The sequence below is a fragment of the Macroventuria anomochaeta genome (genome assembly GCF_010093625.1).
Source record: "Macroventuria anomochaeta strain CBS 525.71 unplaced genomic scaffold BU25scaffold_11, whole genome shotgun sequence".
In the NCBI taxonomy this organism is placed as follows: domain Eukaryota; kingdom Fungi; phylum Ascomycota; class Dothideomycetes; order Pleosporales; family Didymellaceae; genus Macroventuria; species Macroventuria anomochaeta.
In genome coordinates this window covers 679,177-699,326 of record NW_022985372.1, presented here as the reverse complement: position 1 = coordinate 699,326, position 20,150 = coordinate 679,177, and the positions used below count along the sequence as shown (strand labels likewise).

Below are 20,150 nucleotides of genomic sequence, written 5' to 3'. Positions count from 1 at the left end.
CGGTGATGACGAGAGTCTCGAACATGCCACCGTGCTTGCCTTTCAGACCGACCTTCTCCTGCTCTACATGCGCCTGCCGCGTCCTCCCAGTCGTTTGATCTGCTCTTCGAGGATGGTACAGCTTTGAGAAGAAGCGGGCCGCATTGCACGTGAAAATTGAGTGGTATCTCCACCAGTGCTAAATTCGAAACCGAGTATCTTTATAGTGTCGTAACCCCGGCTGAGGATGTGGTTCGAGTCCCAACATTCCTATCTCTCAAAGCAACTTCTCAGACCAAGTCTTAGGCCGCAGTGGACTGCCATCAAAGGCCCACATATCAAAGCGTATGTGTATCATGCAACCAAGGATCTAATTATTCCAACCGGTTCCACAATGTGTAGTCAGGGCCAGGTCGTTGCGCAGCTTCCTGTATACCCACCCTCTGCTGTCTCGCTCTTGCCTGCCGTCTCGCCCGTCCGTTTTGTGCTGGAGGAGCAGCAGACGATGCTACAGATCCACGGCGCTGAGTATGTACTTGGCGTGTACCTGGCGGACCGCCTCGGCTGGGTCCAGGATCTCGCAAGGTCGCCGTAGTTGTAGTGCTTTCGCGTTGATTCTGCGATCCTTCTTGGTGTTGCACGCCTTCATTGCGCTTGCCGTTTGATCTCGCACGGGCGCGCTTGCGGTCCCGAAACTTCTGCCAATAGCTCTTACCGTCTTTCTTATTCTGTGAATGGCATTTAGTGCATGCTCAAGAGCAGGACTGCAAAGCACAAACGCAAATCCACAACGCAAACTCAAGTGCAAAATCCAATAGCATACTCAACGCACCCTCCTCCTATCCCTGTCCCCGTTTTCGACCTTATCGTTGGGAACCTCGACTTCATACTCTTCTTCCTCAACCTTATGGTACTTCTCAACCTCCGCTCTCTCGTCCCTGGCACGCGCCGCATCTAGCATGAACCTAACTGTCCCGTTCTGACCTCTTACACCGATCGCGCTGGCGTCCGGCTGGCCCGGCGAAATTGTGCCTGGGGTGTCAGGGGTGTTCGGGCTCGTCGTGTCGACGCTGTAGCGGGCTTTCAGCCCGTTTACAGCAGCAGGTGTAGCGGGCGAAGTGGTGACAGAGGGCGTTTCGGAGGCGTAGGGAGTGAAGCGCGGCAGTGAGAGACGCGAGGCTTCGGTGTTGAGGGTGATGCGGATGTTTATGAATGTTTCGAGGGGGTACAGAGGGCCGATTGAGGTAGCAGAGCGGTGGTGCGTGTAGAGGTCGAGGAGGTCAAGGAGCGTTTCTGGCGAGTGTTAGCTTGCGTAATTTCTGACTATCGACTGGTCGCTCGAGACGTAGAGGTATAAACGTACCCATGACTTCCCCTCGACTTGTTCCCCACTTCGCATACCTACATGCGCCTCTGTCCACCAAAGCGTCTGTGTTCCTCTCGTGCAATCGCGCCGCCAGTTCCAAGCACGCAATCGCCAAAGTCGGCGTACTCTGCTTGAGCGGCGCAAACGTCCTGTACAGATCCACACTCAGATTCCATGCCGTCTTGCCCTCGCCATTTCGGTCGAACTTCAACGCTCTCGCTAGCTTGACCATGAGTTTCTGCGAATATCTATTCCTGAAATCGAACCCTGCGCTCTCCAACATGAGCCTCTCTAGGCCGATGATTTGCTTAGAATGAATATCGAACCTCGGATCGTCGCTGCTCAGCGCCTCTCCAGGCCCAACCTTCAAGTTCCAGCTTGCGCACAAAATCTCCCTGCTCTTCTTGAGCGTGTCTTCGATCTTGCATGCTGTGAACAGCGCGGCCGCACTCGCATCGGCCCAATTGAACTCATTCTCTCCGTGCAACAGCCTGAACTTGTGGTAGTAGATGACTGCTGTGTTGAAGGTCCGGATTGGCAGCGACAGAGCTCGTCGTACCGCGTCAATCCATGTCACGCCTTGTAAGCGCACGGCGTCTTCCTTTGCGTCAGACATCTGAATAGACGCAAGGCATGTCTGGATGCGCGATTGGAGGATGTAGGGTTTCGCGATCTCGATGTAGGAGGGGTGTGGGCCGACTCGTGCAGAGCCCTGCTCTGAGGGGGTAGCGGATGGCGCCATGCTCGAGTCGGAGGTAAGAGAGGGCGTGGAAGGGGAGGTTGGGTTGTAGTGCCAGGCTCTATGTATGTCTGGCGGGCGCTGCGAGTACGGCCCCAGGCGGGGAAGTGGTTTGTTCGGTGAGTCTCCTATGGTTCAGCGAATAGGGTCAATGGAATCGCAGGAGTGACACGTGTAAGCCCTGCGTCGTAGAAATACTATACTGAGCGTGGAGTGGAAAAGACATGAAATAGTAGCGGAGGGTAGTCCCGTCCAAAAGTTTAGGTCATAGCTCCCAGATTCAAGCTTGGCATCAGCATGTCTCACTTGCACATGACAATTGACCAACCGGGTGAGCCAGTGAATCCTGGCACCCAGTTTCAAGAAATGTTCGTAACCGCAAAAAGTGCCTGTTGTTGTAGGCTTGTTCTGCACTCTTCCATTTCATTAAAACTCCAAAAAAAATAAAAAAAAAATAAAAAAAAAGCTATATAAACGTAGAGATTTGCTTACCCTTTAGTTCTGTCTTTTTAGGTCTTGTGTTTCTCCTCTGGTTGTTGGGCAGTAGCAAGTTGAAGGCTGGGCTGCGTTGGTGTTCTAGCAGCTGCTCGCTTGTTTTGGGTGGTCTGCGGTCCGTACTTTTCTTGAAACTGGGTGCCTGGGCAGTAAGCCACGTAGTAAGACCTTGGGTAGCTTATTTGAACGTTGAAGCTTTTGCTTGATATCATCTATTGCTCCTACCATTAGCTCCTCGCCTCCTAGCCTCTACCGTCCCTGCGTGCAGTACGCGTAATCGTAGCTACGTGCCATAAATCCTATACCATCTCAAAAACCCTTCCGCCCCTTCGAGAGGTGGCAGGGCGTACAATCATTACATCTAAAATAGGCTAGAATGAAGAGACATTCGTTCCGCTAGAAAGAACCAAGAAGAAGCTGCGCCGAATGCAAATGCAGAGAATCGCTAAAGTTGCGAATTACGAACAGACATCGTGTGTCTATGCTGCTGTTCGGTTCTTGAATGTGAGAAGGCAGTCGTCCTGATTACGTTAGTACATGTTACATATGTGAACGCGAAGTGAAATGACTTACCATAGGGAAGATAGTGGCGAACACCTTAATCTCCTCGCTCAGGTCGGTGACCTTGTGGTCCCAATCAAGCATCATGCTGGCCTTGCCAATCATGAGCATCAGGTTGGCCTGCGCATATGTCTGACCCAGGCAATAGTGCGGCCCAGTACCGAACACAAGCCAGTTCTTGGTCTGCTGGTCCGCATCACCGGTGATCCATCGCTCGGGCTCGTACGCGTCGGGGTTGGGGTAAGCCTCGGCGTCGTGCAGGGCCATGTAGGTGGTGGGAATGACCATGGAGCCCTTGGGCACGGTGTACTCGGGGGTGACAGGGAAGTCCTTCTTGGCGAGGTAGGGGACCATGATTACGGGAGGGCGGTAACGGAGGACCTCCTTGACAACTGCACGGGTCCAGGGCAGCTTCTCAAGAACGTCGAGCGAGATCTCGGCGTGGATGTCGCCGTTGCGGGCGTCGATGTTCTCCTGACGGACCTTGTCGAGGTACTCGGGGCGGTCAGCCATGATCTGGAAGAGCCATGTAGCAGCGGATGAGGTAGCGTCCTGAGAGGCGAACAGGAAGGTGAAGAGCGTCATGGAGATCTCGAGGTCGCTGAACCAGCGAATGAGCATAGCGGGCTTCTCTGGACTCTCGCCCTTCTCGACCGCCTTGCGGTAGTTCTCCGACTCGATCATGTGGGCGACCCAGAAGTCGAGAATGCACTCCTTCTTGCCGCCGGCCGCCATGCGGACCTTGGCCTTTGCGGCGCACTTGGAGAACTCGTCCAGAACCATGTCAGCGCACTTCTTGCCGTACCAGCTCTTGGTGAAGGGCAGGATGATGGGGAAGTTGACAAGCTCGAGCGCAGCGGTAATGAGGTAGTAGTCGTCGGCGATCTTCTTGACAGCCTCCTCGGAGCAGTAGTGGCCAACAAAGGTCCTGCAGCTGATGGCGGTGATCAACAGACGGAACTCCTGCATGAAGGGAATGTGCTTGCCCTTGTTCTCAACCTGGGAGAGCTGGACGAAGCGCTTGTAGTACTCGTTGTAGATCTCCTCCTGGCCGGGGAGGTACTGCTCGAGCGCCTGGCGGGTGAACAGGCCGTTGAGACCCTTGCGGTAGTCGACGTGGGCCTTGCCGTCGAGGAAGACCCAGTTCTCGGGGCGGAGGAGCTTGTAGGCGGCATCGACGACGCAGGGCTTGACAAAGGTGGGCGAGTTGAAGATCTTGCGGGCCATGTCGCGCGTCGAGGCGATAACGACGAACCTGTTGGGCAGCTGTCAGCATGCGCGCAAAGAGAGCACACGACCACCGTGTAGTGGCGCATCAACAGTACGGGGCATACTTGTGGAAGACGGAAACGCAGCTCAGCGCGCCGGACGACCATTTCTCGTGGTACTTGGTGAAGCTGGGGTTGACCGAGTCGAGGAACGGTCCCATGAACGGCGTCTTCATGGCAGGTCCCACGATAGAGCCCTTCTGCCAGATGTACATGACTGCATCGCCGTCAGAATACAAACTCGGAATGCTTCGCGCCCACACCTACACTGATCGTAGAGAACGGCACCGACAAGCAGCGCGAGCGCCGCCTTCCAGAACGTGAAGCCATTGAAGATTGTAGAGAGAAGGCCGGCAGTGTCGAACTGGGTGATCATATGGGCGACTTTCGCGTCTGCCGTGGGCGAGACGAAACTCGCGTTGAGCGCCATGGTTTATGTCGCCCGGCGCTGGTATGCCCTGCGCAACGAATCCCTAGGAGGCGACAGGTACTTGTAGGTGCTTGGAGGCGTAAAGACCAGGACCGATGCTGTCAAACACAGTCGAGGGCCCTCGAGTCTTTAATTGCCCTCTTGGCGCCACCCTTGACCCCTTCATCGCTGCTCCTTTTCGCAGCCTTGTTGCCAAACTATTCCTAGTCCTGCCTAGTCGCCGAAGTCTGCTTTTCGGGTGCCGGCTCTCACAGGATCCGCTAAAATGCGTTGACCGGACATGCATGATGCGCGCGATACGTTGACACTGCTGCGACGTTGAGCAACCGTCAGATCGTGGACGCATTCACGGTAGTGGTTGATTTGTAGTGTTTATACAGTGTGAGGCTCAAGCTGAAGTCTTGACGTGAACGATGATGATCGCGGCAACGTCCCACCCCGACCCTCGGTTTTCCAGGCACGACGTGTTGATGATTGGCTGCAGGCATATACGCTGACTGATGGTAAATTGCACGTTTATCGCGTCACTCCAGCGTGTCACATCTTCCTCACAAATAGGATTGGGTCACGACATGATCATACGTGACCGAGATGCTGTACGGCAGCTTGTACGTGTTGCGTGCGGTTGGTTGGGAAGCTGGTCGTACAGAGGCCTGTATGATTGGAGCATCGTCGAGATCTGTACGCGCAAAAACGAGTACGCGCCTCGTACGAGGATGAAAAGGTTTCAAAATACGTACAATCGTCTAGATGTATTATCTCTACATCGGAATATCCTTAAGAATGCAGTTTAGACTCCGCAAGGCCTCATCGGACTCTATGCTTGTTCAAGAAGCCTGCCCAATCAGCTCTCTCACCCCGCACGTCAACACCTACAACCCCATCCCCTTCATTCCATCCCTCCCACTTCTCTAGCCCGTACAAGTGCCTCATCGTCGGCCGTCCATGCGGACAGCTCCATGGCTTATCCATACTGCCCATGTGTCTTACGATGTTTTCCATCTGCATATTCTGCAACGTCTTGCCAATCATCACAGAGCTTCTGCATGCGCGACTAGCCAGCAGTTTCCTCACCTTACTAGGTCTTGGAATGTACGGCGACGTAGGTGTTGAAGAGGACGGTGGATTGTCCATGACAAGAGCGAGGAGCTCTTCAAGGTCTGTCGGTGTGAAAGTTACTTCCTTTGACATCGGCAAGCTGGTAAGTTTAGCGCGGCGCTCCTTGTTGGATGTATCCACTTCGACGACGAAACCATTGGCAGTCAACGAGTGTTCGTTGGCGAGAATGATCTCCTCCTCGACAGCGGTGAGCTCAAGGGGGTGCGGGTGTACGAGACGTTGAGAAACGAGCATGGTGGTGGTGGAGAGGCGTTCGAAGTTGTACTTCTCGTCTGAGGCGTGCTGATCGATGATGAATAGATCCGAGGTAGGCGATGTTGAAGTAGGAGGCCGGACTGCGATGATGAAACCCAAGTTGAACTGACCAATAATCTGCATCTTGTTGAAGTCCGTCTTGGTCACCGTGAGACTCAGTCGTTCTTCTGGATCATCCTTGTTTAGCTGCGTACTTGTGGGCAGCACAGCTGTTGCATTTAGCCTTGCTTGTGCAGCGTCGAGATTCAACTGAATGTTGCGGAGATGCCGTGCTATCGATGTGACCTTCGTCTCGACGACACGCTCTAAATGGATAGTGGAGTGTTTGTTGTGAGATGTTTTGAAGAGCTTGTTCGCCCGCTTGAGGTTGATCTCTATTGGGCGAGCAGCTGCCTTCTCAGCCTCGGCGATCAGGCGCGCAATTCTTGCTTCTTCGCGGACCTTCTTCTCTTCTTCATCAACGTACTCTCCGTCAAAGCTCTCTGCTTCCTTGGCATCGGGTACAACTGAATTGCCGTCAAGCGGCTCCTCTTCGAAGGGTTCACCTGGTGGCGGGGCGCTTGAAGACTCCATTAAATCATCAGTCCGGGGCTCTTCAACCGCTTTCGACGCTGCTTGCATTTGTCGGGAGGGCGTCCGTATTGCCATCGGCATACTGCTGTCCTGATCGTCATCCTCTTCCTCTTCACTGCCTTCTGCTTGTGTGCCAGGTGCTGCAAATCCTCGAAGGCTATTTGTGAACAGTGACACCTTCGGGTTCTGGTTCAAAGGGGTGCCAGTCAGAGAGAATTTGGGGGTGTAGATTCTTGACCGCTTGGAAGACCAGTACTGGCTGCCACTTCCTATAGTGGTTGTTGTCGTGGTATCTCCAACGGTGATCGTTGCTTGCTGGATGGGTGTACGCATAGGACGCATACGATCGAAGGCATTCTGTATGCTACTTTGGGACAACACTTTCTGAGGAGTCTGCTTGATGGCTGGAATGGGTTCCTCGTCATCCATAGCGTCTGCCGGGGTAGGGCCTGGCGATCTAGGCGACCGCTCGCGCTCGACTCGTCGGGCATGCATGGATGCTATACGAGCGTTGAAGTCTTGCACGGCTTTCGAAGGTGGCTCCAACCTAATCCGAGACGGAGATATTGGCTGTTCGGGTTCAAACAGCGGCGATTCAGATCTTGGTCGAGGCTCATTTGAAGGTTGGTCAGCTTCAGGTGTTGCACTTCGCCGTCTCACATTAGGATGGAATACTCGCTCCTCTATCACCTTGCTGTGTTCTGGTGAGCTGCTTCTTCGTCGTCTTGGTGGCCGTCTAACCACTCGATCTTCGGCGTCACGCTCCGCAAAACTCTCAATTAGGCTCGCCTTGACAAACCCTGGAAGAACACCATTTGGCACGTCGGTATCCGTAGGCACACTGGATCTCTTTCGACTATCAGGCCTTGCTTCAGCTGCACCTCCCGCATCGCCACGATCATCTCCCGCGATGGATAGCGTGCTGCCTCGAGGTTGCATCGAGGGCGGTCTGAAGGTCGATTGCTGCTTCCCGAGGAGCTGCGCCTGGGGCACGCTCTGGTCGTGGCCAGCAAACAGCTCCGCCAAGGATTCCTTCACCCTCTCTAGAAGCGCCGTTTGGTCATGCAACATGATTGTCCGCTTGTCCGGGCTAACATTGACGTCGTATGCTTCGGTGTCTAATTGTATATCGGCGAAGATAAAGGGCGATTGCGTGATGTTGTACGACTTGTAGACCTCGTTGAAAGCTTTTGCTACCTGGGGCAGGTTGCAGGGCCGCGAGTTGACGAAGAACATCTGCCGATCTGGTGTCTGGCGTCCCTCGCCAACAACAGGCCGCGAGATGTGACCCACAACTCTGACCTTTCGCGAACCTGAATCTTCCTGCGGACTCGAATTCTTCGCACTTTGTGTAGCACCTGGTCGGTTGGAGGGGTCCATCCGAAAGTCGAGATCGAGAGGAATGAGAGCAGCAATCGTCTTCGCTCCATATACATTCGAGATGTTGCCTCTTGTGCTGGGGTTGGCATTCGTAGAAAAGGCAATCGTCTTCTTCCCCTTAGGCATCAGATTGGTCACGGAGAACTTGACGCCCACGCTGATGCACGCGTAAGCGTTGAGTAGTGCCAACACCTTGTTGTATTCTCTCTTGATATTCTTCTCCAGCTCCTTCCGCCGCACAGGTAGGTTGTAGAAGAGCGTCTCGACCACTACTATTGTGCCCTGCCTGGCCGCCACCACCGAAGTTCCTTTGAGCTTGCCCGACTGCTCGAAGTCGAGCTTGGTGCCTTTCGGTCCATCGCTCGCTCGAGCGGTGACGATGTGGAACTTGGACAGTGCACATAGCGAGGACAGTGCCTCACCGCGGAAGCCAAACGTCTTCAGAGAGGATAGATCGTCGTACGTGGAGAGCTTGGAGGTGTAGTGCTTGAGGGCTATCGTGTCGTAGTCGGCTGGTGCAATGCCGCCACCGTTGTCTTGTACCTCGATGGTGTCGAGGCCATTGTTCTTGAAGCGAACCTCTGTGTCACCAATCAGCCATCATGTCTCGATCGATTATCAGGCATTCATAGGCAAAAGTGCATACCTATCGAGGTGGCGCCTGCATCGATGCTGTTCTCGACGAGCTCTTTGCAAACAGACTGCAGGTCGACAATGACCTGGCCCGACTGGATCTGGTGGACTGAGCGCCCCTCAATGGGCTTGATCGTGGCCATGTCAACCCATGGTTTGTCTGCGGAAAGATGCAATGACCTCACGCGAAGTAGGCAATCGCGACGCGTCGTGCTCCGGCCAATCAGACGTTTGCGCTAGGAATTTCCTCTCCAACCGCCCACCACTCCCCTTCTACGTAGCTGCGAGTCACTATCAAGACCTTTACATATACTGTTCGACAGCTGAACCCCCAACTCGAAATGTCTGGCATTCTAGTAATTGACGGGGAACATGCAGAGGACTTGCAGCCTGAACTATCACTTCAGAAGCAGCAGCAGTAAGTGCGCTTCCCTACCATGAGTAAGATACGAACTCACCTGACGTCTATTAAGGATTAACGCAGCCAACACGAGTGCCCGATCAGAATGCCTCAGCTTTAGCACTCTGATGTACAAAAAACTTCCCAAAGAACTGCGAGACATGGTGTATAGCTACCTCTGCCTCGAAGATCGACAGATCCCAATTGGCCCATACTACCATTTTCGAAAATACGAGTCACTCAAAAAGGACGCTGTCCTGCGTTCTGAGAATCGGTATTTCCCGAGGCATGGAGACTTCCAAACTGTACTTCCAGATGGGAGGATCAGGACTGACCACGACGTATACCCGCAAGACGATTTTGTCATGCCCGAGAACCATATCTTCAACCCAAGCTATATGGGTGAAGAAGTCGTGCTTGAGACATTGGAAAAGTACTATGAGAGCAACAGCTTTTCCGTCTGCAACGTGGAAGGCGGTATGGACAATCTGTGCACAATCGTAACGTTAGGTCCTCAAGACTCAGCCGTTGATTTTGTGCCGATTGACCACATTTGCGATCTGCAGATACGCGTCAAATGTGAGCACTTCAACAAAGAAGCCAGCTCTTTGGAATCCAATCCGGGCATTCGGCTCAGAGAGTTTGCTGAAAAGGAACTTTTCCTACGACACACGGTGGATTCTCTGCGCAAGTTTCGGTCCAGGATACAGACATCAACCTCACATAAGCTGAACATTGAGGTCGTCCTCATATCAGATCTGAAGAGAGATCACGGGCATTCCAGTACCTTCGTGAAGGTTCATATTACGAACTTTCTACAATCGGTCCGGAACATGATCTACGAGCTGATGCATGACCGGAGGTGCACCACAGTCCGAGTCACGCATCAAGACGACGGCCTCATGGCATTCCCCAAGAACTACACCGGGCTGTTCAGCCTGACGAAGGAACAATGGGACTATGTAAGTGCAGTCTCACAATCAACTTACATTGGATTCGCCAGGTTGCTAACCCACAATAGGAGAAATCCAGACAACAGCCCAACCACGACTGGACCCACGACTTCTGGATCCTCCCCATTTCAAGCTCGGACCTACCCACGTCAGATTTGCTGAAGCTTGGAGGATACTGTATCGACACCCTAAACACTTTCCTCATCTCGCGATGGGGCATCAATGACATTCTCCGCGAGACCAGCAGTATAACATCCGTCATTGAGGGCCCATATTGGCCCATCGGAAGTCCATACAGCCCTGAATTCGCGTAACAGCTGACTGACAGGTCGGCACAGGAGGGCCCAAAAGACACCGACAGCGAGCCCATTCCAAGCCTTGGGATCAATGAGCTCAGCGGGCCACCGGACGCTTTATTGCAAAGTCTTCTTCGTGAACAGGCAGCTCTCAAGGTGAAGCTTCTTCATCTCGATGATTGAATGGAGTAACGCTAGACAACATATGGACCTGTGGCGCTGTAGCATCTAGAGTCTGCGTCCCACGCATACTCCGCTTTCGCATGTACCTCGAGTGGTGTACTACTGTGCTACACTTTGGCACACATCCATAGAGAGCCACGGATAATCAGGATGCGATTATCACGACATCCCTCACGAGCAATATTGGCGCGTTCTCCGGCCAGGATGAATGACTTCTCGGGTCAGAGCGTGTCTTCGCGCAACTTTCACATCACCATTGTGATCAAACACCAAGGTCCAGATGACTTTGGTTTGTTTCTGAAGGCGACGAGGACTGCAAATTGGCTCTGTATAATATCATCAATGTCCAAATATACGCTCCTCAAGTCGCACGTGTCTTGTCTTTTGGTTGCAGATAAACGCAACGTCTACCCTTACAATTCCCCGACATCTATACTTGCATTACCGGACTGTGATGACCATCTTTTTGTTTCAACGCTCGGTCCGCAGACCCTGCCAGTACTGGTACCGTGTCTGTGCACCAAACGCCCGGAGCACAGACACGGTACAGACCAAGATGTGTTGGCTTACGTTGGCATTGTCAGCACAACTTCTGACGTACACCCAGCACAACACCTTGACCTGACTGCCTCAAAAACTTCATTTTACACCTCAACAACCATGGGTGCTCAACCATCTTCGCCAAAGCCAGATACCACTATACAGGTCATCGGCGCGGGTCTCCCTCGCACAGGAACAGCATCCTTCAGTCTTGCTCTGAACATCCTCCTAGATGCTCCTGTGTACCATGGTGGCACACAAGCAACCCTCGGCCCTCCATCGCACATCCAAGCCTGGATAGATTTACTCTCGCGCTGGCCCCCACACTCACCATCAGACACTCGCACCATTCAAACGCACCTCCAAAACCGCTTGGACGGCTACGCAGCAGTAACAGACTCCCCATGCAACGGCCTTATCCCAGAACTGCTCACCCTATTCCCCAACGCAATGGTGATATGCACCACCCGCGACCCAGATGCATGGGTAAAGAGCATGGCAACAGTCAGCAATGCCGCGACACTCTGGTTCCTGCGCTTTGTGCTCTTCTGGCTACCGGGTATGCGGCACTTTCCCGCTTATATCGACGTATTGCGCAAGCAGTGGATTGTACTGTACGGTCAGCCTGAGCCGGCCACCCGAGAGCACTGGGATAGGCATATGGCGTATCTTAAGCGCACTGTGCCGGAAGACAGGTTGGTGTTCTTCGATGTGAAGGACGGCTGGGAGCCATTGTGCAAGGTGTTGGGGAGGGATGTACCGGGTGTAGAGTTTCCGAGGATCAATGATGGAAAGGCGATCGAGGAGCTTACGATGAAGTTTATTGTGAAGGGGTTGGTGAGGTGGGGGGCCGTACTGTTGACAGCTGGAGTGGGAGTGGCGAGTGTTGTGTACGCGAGGACCTAGGCAGGAAGAGTGGAATCCAAGGAAAGAAACTGCTGCAAAACGCGTTGGTTCCTGCCAGAATGCTATACCTACGTCGATCAGATGTCTAAGTCTTACTGATGTGCTCCAAACTATCTAGCACTATTGTAATTCAGAGCTTGCACCCGCCTTCTTTGCATTCTGTGAATGGGAGCGGATAAGCAACGCCTTCGGATATGACCAGGCAGCATGGAAGTCGCGAATTTCAAGGCAAGGTGACAACGAGGCTCAGCAACGCTTATGCTTTAGCTCGTGGTTTGACTTGATGGTAAATGCGATGTAGGCTTCCATGTACAGGCCATTATATTGATTGTTGAAGTATGGTAAGGTTGTAATTGTGAAAGGATCGAGCAGCCTATCTTTCGTGCTGCACGAAGGACCGCTTGCGTGTCCAAAGTCTTGGAAGGTAGTCGATGCAATGTTGAGATTAAAAGTTAGGGTTGTGTGCTAAGATAAGATTAGGGTTTTCTTTCATCATTCTCAAAAGCCAACTACAGTATGCTGAAAACATGCAAGGCAGCCGGATACTGATACCTGTATCGAGCCCAACTTATGACGTGAGCATGCATGTGATCATGGTGACAATTGTAATTCTGAAGATTGACCGTTTGATCCATGAATGTAGTGAGGAAACATGTGTTCGTGAAAGTTGCGATCTTTACGGCTGGGCGGCAATGATCATCTCCAGGCACAAGCGATGAGTGATGAGCATCTATGAAGATATATGCGAAGCAAGTACAAGTTACTGGTCCGGATGAGTAGTGCGCAATCGCAATTTTGGACCTGAGTTCAGTACGTATCCTGCAGCGTCGTAAAGTGTGGAGAAGTCGGTGTTGCGGGGCTGGAGCTGCCGGGCGAGCACTGGCGCAAGGAGGGACTCGCAGGTCCAAGGAGTAAACAACACTCAATTCAGCCATTGCCAACGCTGCACAGAGTATTTGCACATGTCAATCGATGCGATTGAAGGCGAGAGGCAAGCGTTGACCTCCGGCCACGTCGAAGAGGTGATAAGATTGTTGGCGAGGCGATGTCGGGAGGAATTGGAAGCAGGAGCGACCCAGTCACGTGAGAGGTTGCTCCGTGCAGCACCCGATTCTGGCCTTAGCGTCTTTGAGCTTGCCTAAGAGGTTTTCATCGCAGCTTCCTCCATCACCCTCCATCCACCTCCTCATCACCCAATTCATCTCCACTCAACGACCAACACCTTCACCATGGTTGCCATCGCTCGTTCCTTCGGTGCCGCCCGCGTGGCCAGCCGCAGCCTCACCACCGCTGGTACGTCCTGAACCTGATCGCAACCGCCTGCACCCGCAGCAATTGCATCAAAATCCATCCATTGAAGCCATTGAGCTCCATCAAATAGCCATTGACTTTTATCCTGCAGCCCGCCCCCAGAACAGCCTCGTTGCTGCCCGCTCCGCTTTCCGCAACAACGCTGCCCGCAACGTCATCCAGAAGCGTGGCATCGTCGCCGAGTCCACCGCTGCCGCCATGGTCGCTGCCGCTAAGATCCAGGGTGCTGGTCTCGCTACCATCGGTCTTGCCGGCGCTGGTGTCGGTATCGGCACAGTTTTTGGTGGCCTCATCCAGGGTGTCGCCCGCAACCCTTCCCTCAGGGGTCAGCTCTTCCAGTACGCCGTTCTCGGTTTCGCCTTCGCTGAGGCTACTGGTCTCTTCGCCCTCATGATGTCCTTCTTGCTCCTCTACGTTGCATAGATATGTGCATCAGAGTGGGCTATGTTGACATCGGGTCAACGGTCTGGGTCGCTGGATGGAAACTTTCGTGGATGGGTGTGTGCATAGGAAGGGCCTCCTTTCTACCTCTAGTGGCCGGTCAGATTGTGTAAAACATGTACTTTAGACGAGCAATCTGAAGAGCAAGCTACCACTGAACTTTTCTCTCCTTGACCGAGGCTACAATGCGGAGGCTCCAGTAGGAGCGGTGACGCGAGCAGGGAGCCAATACCCATCTCAATCGACTCAATTGTATCTTGCAAACACATGCCGAACTTTTTTGACGTGATTCTGATGACCTCGGGCCCGCAATGGATGCTGGAGCTCCGTAGCTGATGCAACTTGGCCAGCTGCTGGTTGCCAAGCTTGTTCAACCTCAGTCAAAGAGCACGTTGACGAAGAGGGCCCCAACACCCAACACAACGCCCAGACGACAGCTGAGTTATCTCAATGCCTCGGACGTACCCTCAATTACCTCTGCAGCAGGCGGGTAGATGCCAATGGGCTCCTCAGCTGTTATACAGCTCTACCGCCCCGCTCACCTCCAGCCTCGCAGCGCAATGAAAGCTGTCAATCGCCCTGGGCGTGATAGTCCTACACAACCTTTTCTATGAGAACGTGTCAGGCATGTCGTGCTAGGAGTCGTCGAAGTATCAGCAACGGCTCATCGCTGTCTCCTGCTCGCATGTGTACGTTGCTTCCAAATCTCACTGACCCGTGTACATGGCAACCCTAGCTGGCGTTTTTTTTTTCAATTGGTACGTGCAAGACACTCTCCCTGAGTAACGTTGCTAATTTTGATTTGAATAGATCTGTAGCTCCTCTTATGCGCCGCGTGGACATAGTCTCCAAAGCTCCCTCCCATCGTGAACCACCGACCCCAAATGTTTGGCCGTAGCAGCGAGCGCAATCCCGCCCACACAGCAATTCGGAGAAAGCACATGTTATCGCTTCGAGAAGGATATGTTGGACGATTTGGGTTGTACAAGGGCAGACACTACAGACTGACCTGACCCCATGGGCGGCGCAACAGGTCCCGGCAGCGACAGGGAAAGACGCAGCACGAACAGTAGCACTGCTACCAAGTATATCACCTCTATGCACGACGATGCTCTGATCGTCGTACGGAGCCTTATTGTTGTGAGCTCATCGAAGTCCCGATGTTTCAGATCTGGTTTCGAGATATGGTGAGGCTGTTCCCGAAACAAGCACAACAAGAGCATTCCAAACCAAGGCCATCCGGAAACCAAACGATCCCACTCATCCATGTCCGCTACGGGAGATGCACTAGCTTAGTCTCTCTGGGCCTTGCTTTCGCAGCGCAGATCGTCGCAGCATGCTGATACTGTGTTAGGCACTGATACCAAGCTTCGACTTCTGTTGCAGCGAAGCTTAGCAATGCGGCAACTATGTGGAAGGTGTATATATCGTCAGCGTCCTGAGGTCAATTGAGCCAGTTTCCCCATCATTCGTACCATCTTGTAATCTTTGTGCCGGCCACGCTCCTTTCTGTTCATACTACCTTACCCTATATCTTCCATACACCCTAATCAGTCACTATGAGATTCATTACTTTCGTGGCCGCCGCGGCTTTCTCTAGCGCTGTCTTCGCTTCTTCTGGTACGTGATAGCTTATCAGACTTACACTACGTCACTTACATACCGCAGCCAAGCGCGACCCTCAGGACGACGTCGCCTCCATCCTCGAGGCTCTCCGCGAGAACAACCCTGAGGATGCCGAAGCAGCCGCGGCTGTCATGAACGTCAAGCTCCGTGCTCGCGCCCCCGCGCCCCAAGACGACCTGGACTCGATCCTGGCCGCCCTCGAGGCCAACAACCCCGACGACGCAGCCGCCGCTCGTCAGGGCACCAAGCCCGCCACTACGAAGCGTCAGTCCCAGGACGACCTCGATTCCATCCTGGCCGCCCTTGAGGCCAACAACCCCGATGACGCTGCTGCAGCACGCCAGGGCGCCGGCAAGACCGCTCCTACCAAGCGCGAGCCCCAGGACGACGTTGCGTCCATCTTGGCTGCGTTGGCGGAGAACAACCCTGAGGATGCTGAGGCGGCCAAGGGCGCGATCCAGAAGAGGCAAGATGATGTTGCGAGCATCCTTGCCGAGCTGGCGAAGAACAACCCCGACGACGCGAAGGCGGCTCAGGGTCTGGCCAAGCGCTGGTTGGCTTAGATAGTTGATAAAGTGGCAGGCGAGAGGTAATGGTGGATGCGCCGTGGCGATTGAATCTGGGTAGGACTGTACATAGGCTTTCTTGGAAATGGGATTAACATTGAGCTCGTCTCACTAATGCACTCGTTGAGCTTGAACGCCGTGCTTCTCTTGTGGATGTGAATGCGTTGACTAATACACTCAGCGATACTTCAGCATGTTTTCACAAGTGCACCGCCAACATAAGCGGGCTTAGCGGAGATAGATGACGGCAAGCTGATCGCTGATCCTGCAACGCATGTGACCTTCATCAAGCTCTCACACCTCGAGGGCTCCACCTCACGCCTCCAGACCAGCCCACACCGCACTTGAGGCAACATGAATGGTGCGGAAGCAGCAGACTGAACGCATGACAGTGACTTCGCACAAAGATGGACACGAACTTCTGTTGAAGACTACAGCAGCTCAATGATTTTGTTCTTCTATGACCGCAATCTCGAACATGGTGGAACTCGGGGCATGCTCGAGGACATCGAACGACGTTCGTGCCTCATCGGTACCCAATCATATGTTGGGCCGTTATATGTAATCGAGATGTAGAGTCATCTACCAAACCAGAATACAGAGGAGTCATACGCGCAATAGCATTGATATGAGAGCATCGCTGCGCCGGAGAGCTTCAAGTTCCGTACCCTTACCATGGCGCAGAAAAGGGCGGCTGTTGTGAGTGCGTGGTTACGTTGCCGGCGATTGGAGAGAAATTGCCCCGCTAAATGTGGAAAGCGTCTTCCTCTCGCTACAGGCTAGCGTGAGCAGCATTGCCCCGCCCACGTTCAAAAGCTTTGCAGCACCCGCCCTCTTTCTTTTCTCGTTGCAACGCACGCCAACGTCAAAGCCTCTATCTTGCAGAGAGCGCTCCGTGTCCTGGTCCTATAGCCAGAGACATCTCCTGCAACCTTCGAGAACCGAAACCTCCCGTGCGGGGTATTCGTCCACTACACCGTTGAATTTTCATAAGAGAAGACAGCCACAACACCGCCAAAATGGTCAAGTAAGTACCGCCACGCCACTGCTGCAGCTCGAGATGTCAAAATCTTGAGCCAGCATCTGGGAATTGACAGAGCACGATGCTAACATGTCTCCAGCTTCACCACCGAGGAGGTACGTTGCGCGCACACATGCCCCGCATCATGCGACGATATTCGAGAAATGAGGAACACGGCATACTAACAGCGCATTCAGATCCGTGGTCTCATGGACAACCCGGCGAACATCCGTAACATGTCCGTCATTGCCCACGGTAAGCAGCCTCGATGCAATGCCAGCGCATGCAAGGACTGATCGCTGACCTACCCCGCCACAGTCGACCACGGCAAGTCCACCCTTACCGACTCGCTCGTCCAGCGTGCTGGTATTATCTCGGCCGCCAACGCTGGTTCCGCCCGTTTCACCGATACTCGTGCCGACGAGCAGGAGCGTGGTGTCACTATCAAGTCCACTGCCATCTCCCTGTTCGCCCAGCTTCAGGACCCCGAGGACATCAAGGACATCCCCATCAAGACCGAGAAGAACGAGTTCTTGATCAACTTGATCGACTCGCCCGGTCACGTTGATTTCTCCTCTGAAGTCACTGCTGCTCTCCGTGTCACCGATGGTGCCCTTGTTGTCGTTGACACCATTGAAGGTGTGTGCGTCCAGACCGAGACTGTGCTCCGCCAGGCTCTCGGTGAGCGCATCAAGCCTGTCGTTGTCATCAACAAGGTCGACCGTGCTCTTCTCGAGCTCCAGGTCTCCAAGGAGGACCTGTACCAGAACTTCTCTCGTGTCATCGAGTCCGTCAACGTCGTCATCGCCACCTACTTCGACAAGTCTCTTGGTGACGTCCAGGTCTACCCCGAGAAGGGTACCATCGCTTTCGGTTCCGGTCTGCACGGATGGGCTTTCACCATCCGCCAGTTCGCTTCCCGTTACGCCAAGAAATTCGGTGTTGACAAGAACAAGATGATGGAGCGTCTCTGGGGTGACTCTTACTTCAACCCTAAGACCAAGAAGTGGACCAAGGTCGGCACACACGAAGGTAAGGCCCTTGAGCGTGCTTTCAACCAGTTCATCTTGGACCCCATCTTCCGCATCTTCAACGCGGTCATGAACTTCAAGACCGACGAAATCCCAACTCTCCTCGAGAAGCTCGAGATCAAGCTCACCAGCGACGAGAAGGACCTCGAGGGCAAGCAGCTCCTCAAGGTTGTCATGCGCAAGTTCCTTCCCGCTGCCGACGCTCTCCTCGAGATGATGGTTCTCCACCTTCCTTCTCCCGCCACCGCGCAGAAGTACCGTATGGAGACCCTCTACGAGGGTCCTCACGACGACGTCAACGCCATTGGTATCCGCGACTGCGATCCCAAGGGTCCCCTTATGTTGTACGTCTCCAAGATGGTCCCCACCTCCGACAAGGGTCGTTTCTACGCCTTCGGTCGTGTCTTCTCCGGAACTGTCCGCTCCGGTCTTAAGGTCCGTATCCAGGGTCCTAACTACGTCCCTGGCAAGAAGGAGGACTTGTTCATCAAGGCCATTCAGCGTACCATCCTCATGATGGGTCGTTTCGTCGAGCCTATCGACGATGTTCCCGCTGGTAACATTCTTGGTCTTGTCGGTGTTGACCAGTTCTTGCTCAAGTCTGGTACCCTCACCACCAACGAGACTGCCCACAACCTCAAGGTTATGAAGTTCTCTGTTTCCCCCGTCGTTCAGCGTTCCGTCGAGGTCAAGAACGCCCAGGATCTTCCCAAACTTGTCGAAGGTCTCAAGCGTCTCTCCAAGTCCGACCCTTGCGTCTTGACTTACATCTCCGACTCCGGTGAGCACGTTGTTGCCGGTGCCGGTGAGCTCCACTTGGAGATTTGCTTGAAGGATCTCGAGGAGGACCACGCTGGTGTCCCTCTCCGTGTCTCCGACCCCGTCGTCCAGTACCGTGAGACCGTTGCCGGCACATCGAGCATGACTGCTCTGTCCAAGTCGCCCAACAAGCACAACCGTCTCTACGTCACTGCTCAGCCCCTTGACGAGGAGGTCTCCCAGGCCATCGAGTCCGGTAAGATCGGTCCCCGTGATGACTTCAAGGCTCGTGCCCGTATCCTTGCCGACGAGCACGGCTGGGATGTCACCGATGCCCGTAAGATTTGGTGCTTCGGTCCCGACACCAACGGTGCCAACTTGCTTGTCGACCAGACCAAGGCCGTCCAGTACCTCAGCGAAATCAAGGACTCCGTCGTCTCTGGTTTCCAGTGGGCCACCAAGGAAGGTCCTGTTGCTGAGGAGCCCATGCGCTCCATCCGCTTCAACATCATGGATGTCACTCTCCACGCTGATGCTATTCACCGTGGTGGTGGTCAGATCATTCCTACTGCTCGTCGTGTCCTGTACGCTGCTACTCTTCTCGCCGAGCCCGCTCTCCAGGAGCCCGTCTACCTCGTCGAGATCCAGGTTCCTGAGCAGGCCATGGGTGGTATCTACGGTGTCCTTACCCGCAGGAGAGGTCACGTTTTCGAGGAGAACCAGCGTGTCGGTACTCCCCTCTTCAACATCAAGGCTTACCTGCCCGTCAACGAGTCTTTCGGTTTCACCGCCGATCTCCGTTCCAACACTGCCGGTCAGGCCTTCCCTCAGTTGGTCTTCGACCACTGGCAGATCCTCCAGGGTGGCTCGCCGCTTGACAACACCACCATGCCTGGTAAGATCGTTGCTGAGATGCGTAAGCGCAAGGGTATCAAGATTGAGGTACCTGACGTCAACAACTACTACGACAAGTTGTAAGCGAAGGATATCAAAAGTGTTAGATTTCCTTTCGTTTCGACCTCGTGGAGTTCGACAGTCGTGGGCCTGTTCGAGGCCGCTGGTGGCTGTATGACACGCATGGTTCCCCATTTGGAGCACCAGAGCTAGATAAATGTCGGTCCGGGCAGTTTGCCCATTGATTTAGTCGGGTTCTTGGGCTTTGGACCAAGCTACGGATGATGACCCTTTTCCTTGCCGTTCAGCGTGTAGTGTAGTTTGCAAGAATCGAACTAGATTGCACATACAGAATCCGTGTCATTGATGTTTATACATGCATGTTCTGTGGCCCAGGTCTCGAACAGCTCGAGCTTGCTACGGGT

At 53.8% G+C, this 20,150-nt stretch overlaps 8 protein-coding genes across 8 annotated transcripts; 5 read left to right on the top strand and 3 right to left on the bottom strand.

The window, feature by feature from the left end:
- Positions 1-688: 688 nt before the first annotated feature.
- On the bottom strand, positions 689-2,318 carry BU25DRAFT_27580 (cyclin-like protein). Its single transcript, XM_033701878.1, has 2 exons — positions 1,343-2,318; positions 689-1,272 (listed from the first exon to the last, which is right to left on the bottom strand). Exons 1-2 carry the CDS (start codon positions 2,085-2,087, stop codon positions 803-805), a joined length of 1,215 nt encoding a protein of 404 aa, XP_033563341.1. The 5' UTR covers positions 2,088-2,318; the 3' UTR covers positions 689-802.
- A 481-nt stretch (positions 2,319-2,799) lies between these two features.
- Positions 2,800-5,207, bottom strand: BU25DRAFT_409618 (cytochrome P450). Its single transcript, XM_033706094.1, has 4 exons — positions 4,676-5,207; positions 4,475-4,625; positions 3,153-4,395; positions 2,800-3,100 (listed from the first exon to the last, which is right to left on the bottom strand). The coding sequence occupies exons 1-4, from the start codon at positions 4,836-4,838 to the stop codon at positions 3,059-3,061; spliced, it is 1,599 nt and encodes a 532-aa protein (XP_033563340.1). The 5' UTR covers positions 4,839-5,207; the 3' UTR covers positions 2,800-3,058.
- Positions 5,208-5,386: 179 nt separating this feature from the next.
- On the bottom strand, positions 5,387-8,947 carry BU25DRAFT_447608 (DNA mismatch repair protein-like protein pms1; the record flags this gene model as incomplete). Its single annotated transcript, XM_033709548.1, has 3 exons — positions 8,812-8,947; positions 5,715-8,746; positions 5,387-5,491 (listed from the first exon to the last, which is right to left on the bottom strand). The coding sequence occupies exons 1-3, from the start codon at positions 8,939-8,941 to the stop codon at positions 5,387-5,389; spliced, it is 3,267 nt and encodes a 1,088-aa protein (XP_033563339.1). The 5' UTR covers positions 8,942-8,947.
- Positions 8,948-9,115: 168 nt separating this feature from the next.
- Positions 9,116-10,801, top strand: BU25DRAFT_490233 (uncharacterized protein). Its single transcript, XM_033711482.1, has 3 exons — positions 9,116-9,216; positions 9,272-10,160; positions 10,220-10,801. Exons 1-3 carry the CDS (start codon positions 9,140-9,142, stop codon positions 10,463-10,465), a joined length of 1,212 nt encoding a protein of 403 aa, XP_033563338.1. The 5' UTR covers positions 9,116-9,139; the 3' UTR covers positions 10,466-10,801.
- Positions 10,802-11,236: 435 nt separating this feature from the next.
- Positions 11,237-12,277, top strand: BU25DRAFT_409616 (uncharacterized protein). The gene has a single exon (XM_033706093.1). The coding sequence runs from the start codon at positions 11,291-11,293 to the stop codon at positions 12,074-12,076; it is 786 nt and encodes a 261-aa protein (XP_033563337.1). The 5' UTR covers positions 11,237-11,290; the 3' UTR covers positions 12,077-12,277.
- A 1,028-nt stretch (positions 12,278-13,305) lies between these two features.
- BU25DRAFT_430436 (uncharacterized protein) lies at positions 13,306-13,810 on the top strand (the record flags this gene model as incomplete). The annotated part of the gene is made up of 2 exons (XM_033708604.1): positions 13,306-13,369; positions 13,458-13,810. The coding sequence occupies 2 exons, from the start codon at positions 13,306-13,308 to the stop codon at positions 13,808-13,810; spliced, it is 417 nt and encodes a 138-aa protein (XP_033563336.1).
- Positions 13,811-15,387: 1,577 nt separating this feature from the next.
- Positions 15,388-16,017, top strand: BU25DRAFT_337845 (uncharacterized protein; the record flags this gene model as incomplete). Its single annotated transcript, XM_033702690.1, has 2 exons — positions 15,388-15,448; positions 15,497-16,017. The coding sequence occupies 2 exons, from the start codon at positions 15,388-15,390 to the stop codon at positions 16,015-16,017; spliced, it is 582 nt and encodes a 193-aa protein (XP_033563335.1).
- Positions 16,018-16,689: 672 nt separating this feature from the next.
- On the top strand, positions 16,690-20,079 carry BU25DRAFT_409612 (P-loop containing nucleoside triphosphate hydrolase protein). The gene is made up of 4 exons (XM_033706092.1): positions 16,690-17,047; positions 17,142-17,157; positions 17,239-17,296; positions 17,360-20,079. Exons 1-4 carry the CDS (start codon positions 17,040-17,042, stop codon positions 19,807-19,809), a joined length of 2,532 nt encoding a protein of 843 aa, XP_033563334.1. The 5' UTR covers positions 16,690-17,039; the 3' UTR covers positions 19,810-20,079.
- Positions 20,080-20,150: the final 71 nt, after the last annotated feature.